The sequence below is a fragment of the Fusarium redolens genome (genome assembly GCF_020744475.1).
Source record: "Fusarium redolens strain MPI-CAGE-AT-0023 chromosome Unknown BKA55scaffold_2, whole genome shotgun sequence".
Lineage (NCBI taxonomy): Eukaryota > Fungi > Ascomycota > Sordariomycetes > Hypocreales > Nectriaceae > Fusarium > Fusarium redolens.
In genome coordinates this window covers 778,112-792,098 of record NW_025763665.1, presented here as the reverse complement: position 1 = coordinate 792,098, position 13,987 = coordinate 778,112, and the positions used below count along the sequence as shown (strand labels likewise).

The following is a 13,987-nucleotide window of genomic DNA, read 5'->3' as shown; positions in this document are numbered from 1 at the left end:
AATGAAGTACCACCAGTAGCACCTGATCAGCATAAACAGCCCTCTCAATGAATGTGATCGATTTATTGCGAACATGGATGGTGAACCAATAGGCCTGTGGTGGTGTGAGCAACCCTTCAGAGTCCTCACGAAGGCTTCAATCAACTTGAACCCGTCAATGCAAGGTGAAACTGTCTGAAGTCTAACATGTTAGTAAATAGTCGGCGATATCTTTTAGCTCGAAGCTACGAAGTCAAACCATCGAAACAATATGAAGCCCCTCTGTTGGCTATACAAGTTGACCGAGCCAAATAAGCAAGAATGAACAGCCAGACTGTTTGTTGATAGTTTCTCCTGTGACGCGAAAGCACCTAAAATTGGAATTGCTCGATACATATCATAAAGATGAAGTATGCATCTTCATCTTGCATTACGGGAAGATAGAAAGGGGTGCCAAGTCGAAGATGGAAGTGAAGCTACTGCAGCAAAGCTATAATAAGAGACCTGTCATCCGGACCCCATGCTTAGCACTCAGTAACACCTTCGTTTTAAGCATCCATTACAAGAAGATAGGATGAAGAGCAGGTATGGTGGACACGAAATTACATATAAATGCTTGGGTGCTTCTTGTAGTTAATACCGACCATTAAGTCTTTCTAATCAAACACTTTGCAAGCCACTGACTGTCTGCTATAGCACCCATAGCTATAATTCAGACACTTTCCGGGAGTACTTGTTTGAGGAGGAAACATCTCTCACTTCACTATGCTTCTAGGCCTGACGTATGAGGAAACAGCAAAGAGTGGCAAATCCATGATAGACCATCCCTAGAAAGCAACAAGACTTACACAGTAAGACATATAATCAGGGTGCTGAAATGAATTAATCAAAAGGCTCCCTAAGTCCATACTATAGCTGGCCAAGTTATCCTAAACTTATCCAAGTAGTTTTATCCCTTAGGATAGGATAAAAGCCTTGACTTTTCTTATTTCCCCATCATTCCCCATCAACAGGAGTGGGAAGGGCAAGTCAGTCACATAAGCATTGACTGATAGATCCTGGGAAACCATTAGACGGAGACTCCATGAATGATACTAGTCATCGCAAACTCGCTATCAAGTCGATTTCCAATACTGTACTAGTCTAGGGCCAGATGTTCATGAAACTTCTCCTCATTCAAGAGATCGATGGGTTCTTCACAGTTATATTAGATACAGGACATCCTCCACTTGGATGCGTGCTCTTCCCCAGTTTAATATGCTCCCGGACGGACGACTCGGTATTCTTAATAAGAACAGACGCACAATACTTGTCAATTTACGAGTCGATAGCTGCTATGGAATTAGGTACACGAACTGCCAAGAGTTCGGCATTTGAACCTTGACCCGGTCTGCATGTCCTCGCTTACAGAGCTGTGGGTTTCAAAGATGAAGTGGAAAGGCTTGAAACAACAAAATGGAGAACCAACCACCGGGTCCGCAGATACAGACAGATGCTAGAGAGGCCTAGACAAGGCTCTTAATGAACTTGACTCGCTTCCAGCTGTAATCTAGCCAGCTAGTGCTCTCCCACCGTACAGGTAGCTTTAGGCGTTCGCATGGCTCCTTTGACAGATCTGTTACCGGGTGCAGGCTCTGATCCTTGCGAAACGTCCCTGTATCCATCGTCTCGTGGCCAGCCGTTCTCCCCGCCTTCGGCACCAGCAGGATCCGTGTGACCTGCCATTGGAATCTCAAACGCTCTGTTCCAGAAGAGGAAATGGCACTCGTCTAAGCTCTTGGCCCTTTAGTCATTTTCTTGTTAGCTCTCATGCTAAAGGGGATCCCTCCCTAATCCATGTTTCCTTCTTGTTTTAAATCCACGGCGTAGTTGCACAAAACGGACAAACGTGAACGCTAACCCGGATGCGGATTAACCCCACCGTTTGCTTCCCTTGAACTCCTGCCTCTTACAACCCGACGAAACTTGACTCTGTAACAACAATGCTTCAGCCTCTTCGAGCCGGCGTTTTTCGCCGCCCTTAGAGCACTCTTTCAAGAAGCTCACTCAGTGGTGAAGTATCACTGTCAGGAGGACCTTGAGAAGCAGTTCAGTTGTGGCTTTCATTCGAGGTCGATCATAGTCAAAGCTCAAGTGAGAATGGCACAGATGATCGAGCCCAAGGAACTCAATCTCGTGGTGGAGTAGCATTCTCTTACACAGATTTCGTCAGCGTATTCGAGAATCAGCATCCCAGAAACCCAATCTACACGGGTGAAACAATACCCTTCTCGCTCCAATGCGGGAAATGCCTCTAGCCCACACCAAGGGCCTGGCTTGGCTCGCTTGGCTACCATTCTTCACCACCATCTGTCAGGGGCGACAGCTTCGATGCTACCAAGCTCCGTCATGAAGCAGCTTGATCCTTGCTCTTTGGAGTTTTCTGAGTCGCGCAGGGGTCATCAAGCTCGCCGGATCTAGGGCAATCTGCGTTCCCGCTCGATGTGATTTGCCCTCAATTCGAGATATCAAGTCCTATATCGCCTCCATTGCCTCAGTCTCCTCCCACCCAGTTGGTGCTTGTCTGATCTTCGTTTCTTTTCTTGATTTTTTTTTTTCAATCTTACATTCGTTTGCCACAGGCCAGGTGCCATTGCCATTTCATTGTATTTCATTTTTACGGTACATCTCGTGTGTTTGATCATCTATCTACTGCTTCTCAAACTTTGCTCTGCTTTCAATTGACCAAGTATACGCCTGGAGGTCATTCTGGTTCCTGCTATCATATCTCGGTGCTTCTCCATTTCATTCATCATCTCTCATTTCCCTTTGGCATCCTAGCCCTCTTTCGATACTTTCAAACGACCTCGACATCGACATGGGAAACTAGGTCTACCAAGAAGGACAACGCGGTGCCGGCACTGTGAAGGCTTGACGCCTGCCCTTAACTTGACAAATACCTCGAACTGGACCAGAAAACGACAAAAATATGGATAACGACCCGACGATGGACTCGACCGGCTTTCAGTTCCAGGCAAATTCTACATCGAAATGGGATAACGAACTCAAGTTTGCTGCAGCTGGCTCGGTCCGCACCTCGATCATCGTCTTATCGGTTTTCAACGTGATAGTAGCATTCGCAGTTACTATCAGTATTCTTTTGCGATCATGGAAAACACTAAAACAAGTCGAACCGATATGGGACTTCAAGTACGTACTGCCTTTCCGGATCCGCAAGATTTCTTCTCACAGTCACTCTTAGGTCATCTTGGCTTCGGCTAGTCAAAGGACGAGATATTTACCCCTTCGTACTTTCCTTGGGCATTGTAGTTCAGGGAATTGTGTATGCTACTGCTCAAGCCAAGGGACTTGAGTCACTTATGATCCTTGGGTGTGCCACGATATCGCGAATGATGCTGCTAGGTATGTTGAAACAATAATGAGCTTTCACTTGAAGATACTAATCCAATTTCAGCTTTCTTCATCGTTCCCTTCATTCAGATGTTGTTCGGGCTGGAGTTGACAATCCGTATTACGAGGCCGAGCATATTCCCCTTCCGTGGCAAATTCAACACCCTTGCCTGTCTAGTAACCACCGGTACCTTGTTGCTCATCGTGTTCTCCATAACCTTTGCTGTTCTGCCATCGGAGTTTTGCTTTGCCAGTTTGATCTCTTTCCTACATCGATACGATGCAGGATGTTTTGGGGTTTTACTCACTGTCATCCTGATTGTTCTCATTGAGTGCGGTGTTATATGCTTCAAGCTTCATACTGGTGCCAGAATGCGCATTGCTGAGAGGGATGAGGCATCTCGCATGGTTTACCATATGGTAATTGCCGTGATATCATATGTAAGCATGAATCTCAAAGTGATAGCTTGTGCTAATCCCGAACAGACTTTGCAGATAACATTCTTCTACAATACGGCGTTCCGAGATACAGGGGCAGCAGATGAGACGTCAATGACGCTGAACATGATCGGAACAGTTGTAATGAACATGTCAGGACTATTGCTTGGTTGTCTTTATCTTTTCTTGCGATCAAGCAGATCCCCAACTGGTTGTTCTGATGACGATATTGAAGCGTCTCAGGGTTTCAGAAAATGGGGTGATGACCAAGATCAAGAGCCCCCAACCCCTGGGTCAGCGATGCTACAGCCTCTTGATCTTCCTAAGCTGGTTCGCAAGGCTGAAAGCAAAGAAGATCTGACGGCAGACGACAGAGTGGAAGACAAAGTGTTTGGTGCACGCAAGGACTTTCTCAACCGTGGCCTGAAGCCCCTACGCCTAGGCAGTATGCGTAATTCAGGCGGTCTTCCAACCGTACCAAAACCCGTACGGGCGTCATCAAAGGAGTCTATCAAAAACTTCAAGAGGAGCATGTACAGCATTTTCCCCAAAGCCGAGCCACCCAAGTCGCCCATCCTATTGCCGACAACAACCTACAAAGATTCCACACCCAAAAAGACCCCAGCGCTTCAAAACTTAGCTGACGACCTTCTTGCACCGCCTGCTCTCCGTCTACCGGACAAAAGATTCCGGTCAAGTGGCGCTTCTATGCTCTCGACGGCAACTGTGCAGATTGGCCTGCGCCTTTCCAACATCGGTGACATGCGCCCCGCCAAACCGGAGCTCAAACTAGACACAAATACAAACCAAGTGCACAACCTCGACTGTCCCAACAGTACAGTAAGGTTCTTCCCAAGAAAAACAAGTCCACTTGCCATTGCCATCGTCGACGTCCCAGGCGAGGGCACCAGGTACAAGATCCAGGACAACTTCGATGAGAGACTATCCGAGAAGGAACTTCCACCGGTTCCCCTCAGCGCGGGTATGAATACTCCGCCGGAGACAACTCTCAGTTCCGCTGTATATAGCCCTCAGGAGCAAACGCCCGTCTCAGCCTCACATAATCCCAGGGCGGGATCAGTCAGTTCTGTAAGAGCTCATAGCCGACAGGGCTCAAGAAGTATGGGAGAGCCAAGCAGGCTAGCCAGCCGTCAGAGCTCTAGGGTCGTACCAGAGATTGGCCGAATGCATAGCCGACAGGGCTCAAGGGCTGGGCCAGAGACGGGCAGAGTACATAGTCGTCAAGGGTCAAGAATCGACCCAGAGACAACACAAGGAAAAGGACCATGGATTTGATAGAGGACAAAGCGGATAGGGCAAATGGGGAGGATGACGATTTCATGAACGGTTTGGCAACTGTAACGATTCCCTTTGTGTTTTCATATTTAGGCCGTCTTGGAACTAGCGTCGAGATTTGGTCCCATTTATATATAGATAATACCAGAAGCTTAGGCGGACATCCTCAGTAACATTTCGAATGCCAGATGGTCACCTACAGTGAGCACGGTCTCGCGGAATCCAACGATGGATACAGGTAACTTTATATTAGTAGTCAGTCTCGTGTGGCTGTTGTTATCAATTCATTGATGACTATCTGTCTTTCTTTGTCGATCGAGCAGTAACTCTCTTTTCCTCCCACTTCTCCCAACCAGCCTGACACATGTCCTCTTCAATGACAAGATCCCTAACTCTGAAAGCTCTCGCCAAAGGCGTCTCTAGAGCCCAGTTTAACCAGCCGGTTTGCCTCACGGCAGCAATAATAACGAACCACCCGAGAGCGCTTATGACACCTGCAACACTGCCCACAACGACCTGCTTAGGGGTATGGTAGTTTAGATACACTCTGCTCCATGCCGTCGCCGCCGCAATCGCCGCCGCAGCCACACTCACAGCAACTCTCTCGGGAACACTCCACGGTCGGGTTAAGCTACTTTCTGCGCGAACCTGGTGTACACGAGGCGGCTTGTGGCGGACAAGCAGGAACAGAGCCAGTGAGACACTCCAGAAGGCAACGAATTGTGCGTGGGAACTAGGCATGCCGTAGCCCTTGCCGTGTATGCGACGCGGACGCTCTTCTTTTATTAGCCGTTTCAGGGCAAAGTTGAGCACCTCGCAGGCTAGTTGACCGAGAAACATCAAGGCGACTTCGACCTCGCGTGTGAAAAGGACGAGCGTGGCGTAAACGACGCAGAGGGCTTGGGGGAGGAGGGCGAGGTAGGCGCAGGCGAGGGAGACATGATCGTTTGGGTCCTATTTGTGAGTGTTATTTGCAGGTTTTTTTTGTGTAGGCGTGAAACTTACGTAGTAAACGTGTGTGACGGAGAGGGAAGCGAGGGGAGTTGAACTGTCGTCCATGATGAGCTGGCTATATGCGGTGTCCGAGAGGTTCAAGATATAGACAAAGACTGCATTCTCCTGGTATGGCGCCACAGTGACTCTGGTTACCACAGTTTGTATCAAAAACAGAGAAAAGGCTTGGGGCAATCACGAGTTAAAAGTAATCGAAAGGTGAAGTCCAAGTTTAAGCTTGTGCTGTAGACGACGATGCAGCCTGCGGCTGTGGCTGCATATGTGGCTAAGGCCGGAGGAAAAAACGTGGCGTCTCGGATTTCGGAGTCTCTTATTTGTCAACGCTGTGAATACCGGATACCGAAACAAGACGTTACCATATTCAACGATGGCAAAAGAGTCATCTACGTTACTTTACAATGCTCTTTCCCGCATAAATAGTATTGCCCCATTTTCTTGATAGCCGAAGACCGCGTCTTCCTCTTTACAATCCGGTGTCAGTCACTTACAGGTCATTCCGAAGTAGCCCTATCTTGGGCACTATCTTAAAAACCCTCTCCTCGCCCCTCTCCCTCTACGTAAAGTACCTCCACCAAAGAAGCACCTCATGTTCGAGTCTTGACAAGGAAGAACGAGAAGGAAACTAAAATGATGGAGGCCTAGCAGAAACTCGTTAATAAGGGCTGGTTAATTTGAGGGCCCTTGATATTTGACATACTTCTTACTCAGCCTCGCCACTCTGGTCAAAGTCTTTGCTGAAGTGCATTACCTACATACACTACGCCACTAGAGGATGAACACTCCTCCCAAGGTACAACAACTCATAGCAGCCCCGAAGTGTCAAAAGACTCGAGGTTATTGGAAAGGAGGCGAAAAGAAAGCACTCATCAAAGAGCCTGCTGAGTGTATTCTAAACTATCTCAAGTTTTGTTGAATTTCTGTCATACTGGACGGAGCTCTCAGGTTTCCCTATATCCCCAAGCAGCCATGGACCATAGCGATGACCCACGTCTTATAGAGCTTGGCTCTATTGAGGCTATATACCCAGAGATCCGACGCCCTGACGCAAAAGACCCCTTCACCTTCGAGATAGACCTACCAGTTGAGCCCGCCGCTCCAGTTACCGTCACTTTCCCAGCAGCCTCAGCACCCGCCCATCCAGGACTCACTACACCTGGCCAAGCTACCGAGAATGCCCAGCCTGAGGTTGATTCTCTCGAAGTCTCGTACCTCCCCCCTCTGCGGTTGAGAGTTCGTCTGCCAGAGGGTTACCCTGCAGATGCGCCACCAGATATTGTGGTATCTACCATACCGCAGTGGTTGACGAGGGAAACGATCAAGAGGCTTGAGGATGATGGACCGCGGTTGTGGGATGAGATTGGTCGCGACATGGTTGCGTTTACTTATATCGATCATATCCAGCGTGCCGCCGAAGACGTGTTCGGAACCATCAGTCCCGAGGGAACTCTCCAGGTTGATCCAGAACACAAACTCGCCGTGCTGGACCACGATATAAAAGCCAAAAAGGCTGCTTTCGAAAAGGAAACATTTGATTGTGGTGTCTGTCTCGGTATGTACATTCATCACACATCCTCAATCACATACTGACATCATCTAGATCCCAAAAAGGGCTCCAAGTGTCACAGAATGCTTGATTGTAGACACATATTCTGTATCCAGTGCTTACAGGATTTCTACAACGACGCCATCAACGACGGCAATCTTTCTACTGTTCGATGTCTGAGCCCCAACTGCGCGAAGAAGCGCGCAGCGTCGAAAGAGACCAAGAAGCACAAGGTTGCCGTCAGCCCCAGCGAGCTTCTTCAGATTGGTCTTTCCGAGGAAATGGTAAAGCGTTATGTGACGCTCAAGTACAAGACAGAGCTCGAGTCCGACAAAAACACAATATACTGTCCACGACAGTGGTGTAATGGAGCGGCCCGATCGAAACGCCACAAGAAGCCAGAAGGCTTAGAGTTTGCCGAGACGTCTGATACTGAATCCGGCAAAGAGGAAGAAGAAAAAGAAAAGGGAGGGGATAGCGCCATGTCTGAAAAGAGGAAGAATAAGGAAACATTTAGCAGAGCAGACCTCTTGGCTATATGCGAAGACTGTGGCTTCGCTTTTTGTGGCCAATGTTACCAGTCATGGCACGGAGAATTTGTCCGCTGTGCACCGCGACGTGACAAGGGAGAACTCAGTGAGGAGGAAAAAGCATCGCTCGAGTACCTACAGCTTCACACAAGTCCATGCCCTACATGCAACGCACCTGCGCAGAAGACACACGGCTGCAACCACATGATCTGCTCACGATGCGACACTCATTTCTGCTACCTATGCTCTTCATGGCTTGACCCCGTGAATCCCTACCAGCACTACAACCAGCTGGCGGGCGGCAAGGTCACTTCCTGTTACATGCGGCTGTGGGAACTCGAGGGCGGCGATGGCGACGACGTGGGCTTAGGATTCGTCGGTGGCCGCGGTCCCGTTGCAGAGGCTCCTGCGGCACTCGATGATATTGAGCTTATGCCTCTGCCGGAAGTTATCGAGTCTGAAGACAGTGACGACGATGACGAAGTCAATGCCCATGACAACAACAACAACAACAACAACAACAACAGACCGCTTGGAGGCCAGGGTCAAGGTATCGAGATTGCGCGCGAAGGTCCCCTCGTTATACGACTCGTCGACAATCAAGCTCGTGATGGTCGAAGAGCTATTCCTCCCGCTGCACCCGATGCACCGCAACAACTTGCGGGCCGCGGCCATAATGGCCCACCTCGAGGTCCAGCGGGGCGAGGACGCGGCGCAAGAGGGGCTGGGAGAGGAGGAGGAAGAGGTGCGGTAGCCCGAGGGAGAGGAGGAGGGCCTCGTGGCGGGGGAGCTGTTGCTAATCGTCAACGAGTGAACCAGCGACAGCCTCTACTACCGCAGCAGGCACAGGGTCAGGATGAGGATAACCAAGCTGGTCTGGATCCGGCACAGGAGGCATGGATTCGCCGATTTGTGCAGATGGCCCTCAACGATGAAGAGGACCTCGTCGATGGTGATTCCGATGAAGATGATGGTAATTGGATTATTCGGTGACAGATGTTCTCACACAGGTTCATGATCACGCCAAGCTCTGTATGGATGGCAATGCGCGGCTCCGCAGTAATGACTCAAGGGAGTTCACTCCGTAATGATACTGTAGATTCTCTAGATACTGTACTCTTAGGAAATTATTCTATGTGTCCTGTAGCAAATGCATGCATGATCTACCATCTCCACCAAGATCCCTGGGTGATATCAACCGGGCCTTGCGACGGCAATACATAACTATGTACGGCTACTTACAGCAGGTATCTTGACCTTGCTACGAGAATCAAGTTGTCCTCGCCACAAGGGCGACGCCAACCTGAATCGGCACGTTAGTCTTAAATCTATACCCCCCATCCCATTCAACGCACATCAGGTTTCTCGATTCGTGTCTACCATCGAGAATCTTCGGCATCAAAGATAGGCTCCGCTGCAGTAACCCAAATTCGTCCTTGACAGCCGTTGGACATGTGGAGTGTGTACTTGAGACTGTCCTGGTTGGGTGATCTGCCGATTACTCAAACATGGCCGTATGCCTAGTATTCTAAATTACAAGAGCTCATTTAGACTTGTGGAAAATGCTCCGATTCTGAAAGACAAAGCATGATGCTTCGTCAATTACCGAAGGTAAACGTGGGTTCCTCCACCTGTATGGAGATTGTAAGGTAACGTCAAGTAGACCGCCAGTCGGGATTTTCACTCGGCAGACGACCCTGATCCCAGACAGCTCGGCTGGCCTTGGGATGGCATATCCTATATCGGTTTGTTCTGTTATGTTTCGTTCCAAGGATGCTGTTGATCCATCCATATAGAGAGTCCTTTGCTCGCTCTGGACAACTGACCAATGTCTGACTTGATACCGTATCGTCTGGTGCTATAGTGAGCTGGCTCGCCGATCGACACTGTGACCCTTGAAGATGTAGACACTCGTAGACTGTAGTCAAGGACAACAACCATAAAGCCGACCACTGCTATCCGTACTTCTTCTTATAGGATGGCATGACGGTCAAAGTCAACACGACCAGCGTATAGAGGAGTACTTGCGACAAAGATAAGAGATGAGAGATAAACTTGTATGCTTTTTGACTCCAGAGGTCATAGCACATACCTAAACGAGATCTGGATGTTATGATCAGGATATGTGAAAGGCCCTACCGCTAGCCACATGATGACTTGTCGATTGATGCCAAGTACAAAGACACCCTCTTCAAGCGGACACTGCTCCGGCCGACAGAAGGTCCAGCAGCTAACGCGAGGGTAAGGCACAAGCGTGCTCCAGCTTTCGTTCACGTGGTGTCGCACGGGATCACCATCTTTGTTGCTTGATAAGACGACAGCTGCTGGTATATTGTACATGCACAGGAATGTGTATCCAGACCTGCTGGCATCAAGGGTTAATGCTTGGATAATAAGCCGTGACATGCCGTGTTAGCCTTGAATTTTGCCTTGAGACTCTCTCTTTCTCTCAAAACTGCCGGCTATGTCGCTGCCGACAATGAAGCTCACTGTGCCAAAACTCTATGACCCAACAGGGATTCAGGTGCAGGAGCTTGCAGACGCCGCCCTACTCACAGCTATTGCATATGTGCGCACAAGTCCGCGCTCAGGTAGGGTCGACCTCTAGCCAACAATGATAACATTGACTATATGGAATTGACGGGCCTGGGACCCTGGGCTGACAGTCGCAGAACATGGGACTGTTGATGAGGTCCATGTTTTTATGTTACGCAGAAGTATAGCTTAGTTTCGGTCATGACAATAAATATATCAAATTTGTTTGCCGGCTGGCCTCCTCGTCAGTGAATAACGTCCAAGAACCAGAAAGTAATAATGGCAATAACCAGCAATCTCGCTCATGGTTAATGCGGCAGTGTCTCTGGGGAAGAGCTGATCCTCATCTAGCCTCAGGACCACAGTCTCCGATGACGTGGTAAAAAATCATCAATATGAAGGTAAAAGAGACCCCGGGACCCAGGATAGGCTGGCTTGGGAGCTCTACAAACCCTCGTTCTTGTTGTAGGATCAGACCCTTTCCCATGCACACATGCTGATGCGTGGCTGCTGCTCTTTGTCCTTGCCGCAATTAAACGGTATCTTTTGGCGCTCTCACATACGCCCTTAGTTTCTCGCCCAGATGCCCATTTCTGTAGTGGACCAGCGCATACATACTGAACTGAAATCAGCTCATCCGCATTGCATCAACTCGGACTGCCGGGGAATCTCTCTCATGCTTCCCTGTGCGTTGCGTTGATCACCCACTGCCCCAATGCTACCGGATCTTGCCAACCAGGAGCCGCAAGCGCACTCACGAAACACAAGTGTCTTTACATAAGGGCGGTAGGGCTGAGCTCGCGATACCACGTCAACGCCGAGTAGACTGGCTGATGCAGGTACACAGATCAAGCGAGGCCTTCAAAGCGAACCTATTCCTTTAGAGGTATTTTCGTACTTGAACATAACGCACTGTAAATATCACAAGGATTCTGTGGCACATGGAAGTAACTGGTCAGTAAGTTAGTGGGCCAACAAAATGGAACAACAAGGATGTCTCTTCTCACAAAGTTGATTAAAACGTCTGGGAAATGACGATTAACTAGCGTGAGTTTGTACTCTGTATGCAGGTAGAAGCGACATTTCAAACCGAACTATTGCCATAAATGGCCTGATGTTTGAAAAGTCTCGGGATTGTTCATCCCCGCGGGAAGACCGCATAATTGCACAACTTGTGCAGTATCAAAGTTGATAGGTATCTTTCCTAGGGTACTTGCATGGTTAGGTACAGTATGCAAGTAGAAGTGCAGACCTAGATTTATATTTCTTCAAGGGTCTGCTAGTCTGGGCTTGTTAGCTCAACAAAGGTGCCGATCGGTAGCTGGGGATGGCCAACTTTACCTACGAACGCAATGTTTCGTTTCATTGCCTAATTGTTTCTTGCCCGCTCTACTACTCAAACCCCGGGTCGTCGCATAAAAAGATGAGTTACTGCAGCAAGATGGGTGTCTATCCTGAGCCCCAAGGCTCTGTTACAGTTAGTTAGTGGAGTTCAGCCGGAGGCAATTCAACACTTTACCTGGCTATCTATAACCGATAACGCGTCAGGTGGGTTGCAAAAAAACCGGGATTCCAAGAGCAGCAGTCAGAAATAGTCGACTAGATAAGGATGGTAAGTAGCTAGAGAAGTGATCAAGTCTTTATGTCACTCACTCTTTTGGTATATAATGAATCCCTATTTTTTTGCTACCCACCTGCGCGTCAAATAAGTGTTGAAATCACTGCAAGTCCCCTGCAGCCACAACTCAGGGATCAGCACGAACCAAGCACTTCTGATCAGGGACCAAGACTGAAGAATTGGGATAAGGGCTACAAACTCATCTCGCTGAATTCTATCAACTTCATGCGCATTAATTCGTATAATTTCTCCCATCAGGGGAGCGATTCTGAATCGGTCCATATGCATCGTTTGCATGGTTCCGAGATGAATCGCTTTCCTGATTCAAACAAAGGGTGATAAAGAGCCGGGTCTTCGATCGGCGTTTAATGTTCAATTCAACGACGGAGCCAGGCCAAGGGATAATGAGCTATTACCCAAAGTGAGCCAAGTGTCTCCCAGTCAAGGTTGAAGAGGGACGATCAGCATCCCGAAAGGGACTACCGGCCGGAGAGACAAGGCCCAAGCCAGTCCAAGGCACGCCAGTTCGAGCTTACTTGACCCTAAACCCGGAGACATGTGGACCTTTGTGCTTGAGACAGCAGGGGGCGGGACCCATCGGCAGCCATCAAGGACAACGCTAAAACTGAATGCCAGCAGGGAAGCCAATCGACTCAGCTTCCTGAGCTCATGGCACTCTGGGCGTTCAACTGCCGCGATCTGCTGGCGCGTTGCAACGTCTGTGGTTACGCTGCGGTTGAGGAACCAGTGACCATTGCCGTCTCAGCTCTCTCCCGCCCCCCTCCAACGGCCACGTTTATGAAACATTCCGATAATGTTTCCTCTCTCGCTGCTGAGCAGCAGTGCAAGACAGAAGCAGAACCTGACCTTGATGTAGTGGCACAAACCATGGGCGGGTTCCCTAACGATGGTTCTGATGTTTGTGCATGGGTGCACCCAAGTTGTACTACACCTTCAAGTATGCACCTGCAAGACCGTTTTAGCGACCTTTCCGGATGGGCCAATCATGTATGTGTCTGTTATATTGCCCGTCAATTCAAGTGCTGCAAGAGCCTGCTGATAACTATCTTAATACCCGTGTATTAAGATCATGGATGTGCGAAACACAATTTCGGAGCCCACATTGCCAAAATAGTCGCCCAGTTCGCAGTATCGGCCCCTTTGTTGGAGGATACTGTACATAGCAGGCTGCGCAACGTTTCTCGCAGTGCTCACTCATCATTTGTCATGTTCAGAATCAAAATCGCTTCAACCGTGAAATATGGGTAACCATGGTTTGATCTTGACCTGGCCATTCAAAGGGTTGTTGAGCTGTGGGAAGGCGAAATTGAACAATATTACTTGCCGTAAAAGCCCGACTGTGAAGTCCCTCCTTGTGTCGTTAATGAAAGAAAAAGAAAGAGAGAGAGAGAGAGAGAGTGTGTGTGTGTGTAAAAAAAGCTTTCAAGATGGTAGTCGTTGTACCGTGAAAGGCTGAACAATCCTAATGAAGCTATCTGCATTCACTCCAACGTTGCTTTGGAGGCAGCAGACGCAAGGGCCTGCCAGATCTCAAAAAATCGCCGTGGCCACCTGGGATGGTTACATCGAGTGATTGGCGGCGGGACAGGGCACTTGTGGACGAGGGAGCTACCACTCAAATGG

General features: G+C 49.0%; 5 protein-coding genes across 5 annotated transcripts; 3 read left to right on the top strand and 2 right to left on the bottom strand.

Moving 5' to 3' along the window:
- Nucleotides 1-2,947: 2,947 nt before the first annotated feature.
- On the top strand, nucleotides 2,948-5,103 carry BKA55DRAFT_684192 (uncharacterized protein; the record flags this gene model as incomplete). The annotated part of the gene is made up of 4 exons (XM_046198609.1): nucleotides 2,948-3,168; nucleotides 3,221-3,381; nucleotides 3,434-3,810; nucleotides 3,856-5,103. The coding sequence occupies 4 exons, from the start codon at nucleotides 2,948-2,950 to the stop codon at nucleotides 5,101-5,103; spliced, it is 2,007 nt and encodes a 668-aa protein (XP_046054739.1).
- Nucleotides 5,104-5,290: 187 nt separating this feature from the next.
- BKA55DRAFT_553718 (uncharacterized protein) lies at nucleotides 5,291-6,305 on the bottom strand. The gene is made up of 2 exons (XM_046191547.1): nucleotides 6,109-6,305; nucleotides 5,291-6,057 (listed from the first exon to the last, which is right to left on the bottom strand). The coding sequence occupies exons 1-2, from the start codon at nucleotides 6,160-6,162 to the stop codon at nucleotides 5,398-5,400; spliced, it is 714 nt and encodes a 237-aa protein (XP_046054738.1). The 5' UTR covers nucleotides 6,163-6,305; the 3' UTR covers nucleotides 5,291-5,397.
- Nucleotides 6,306-7,083: 778 nt separating this feature from the next.
- Nucleotides 7,084-9,183, top strand: BKA55DRAFT_684190 (RWD domain-containing protein; the record flags this gene model as incomplete). The annotated part of the gene is made up of 2 exons (XM_046198608.1): nucleotides 7,084-7,666; nucleotides 7,715-9,183. 2 exons carry the CDS (start codon nucleotides 7,084-7,086, stop codon nucleotides 9,181-9,183), a joined length of 2,052 nt encoding a protein of 683 aa, XP_046054737.1.
- Nucleotides 9,184-9,543: 360 nt separating this feature from the next.
- Nucleotides 9,544-10,596, bottom strand: BKA55DRAFT_670832 (uncharacterized protein; the record flags this gene model as incomplete). The annotated part of the gene is made up of 3 exons (XM_046197960.1): nucleotides 9,544-9,927; nucleotides 10,017-10,108; nucleotides 10,283-10,596. The coding sequence occupies 3 exons, from the start codon at nucleotides 10,594-10,596 to the stop codon at nucleotides 9,734-9,736; spliced, it is 600 nt and encodes a 199-aa protein (XP_046054736.1). The 3' UTR covers nucleotides 9,544-9,733.
- A 2,115-nt stretch (nucleotides 10,597-12,711) lies between these two features.
- Nucleotides 12,712-13,478, top strand: BKA55DRAFT_533715 (uncharacterized protein; the record flags this gene model as incomplete). Its single annotated transcript, XM_046189508.1, has 3 exons — nucleotides 12,712-12,764; nucleotides 12,928-13,351; nucleotides 13,431-13,478. The coding sequence occupies 3 exons, from the start codon at nucleotides 12,712-12,714 to the stop codon at nucleotides 13,476-13,478; spliced, it is 525 nt and encodes a 174-aa protein (XP_046054735.1).
- Nucleotides 13,479-13,987: the final 509 nt, after the last annotated feature.

What these genes read in the sequence shown, in the direction of transcription:
- BKA55DRAFT_553718 (XM_046191547.1), bottom strand. Translation starts at nt 6,162, where the DNA reads ATGGACGACAGTTCAACTCCCCTCGCTTCCCTCTCCGTCACACACGTT. An exon ending in CCGTCACACACGTTTACTAC is followed by an intron (nt 6,058 to 6,108) that starts GTAAGTTTCACG and finishes ACTCACAAATAG; the next exon opens with GACCCAAACGATCATGTCTC.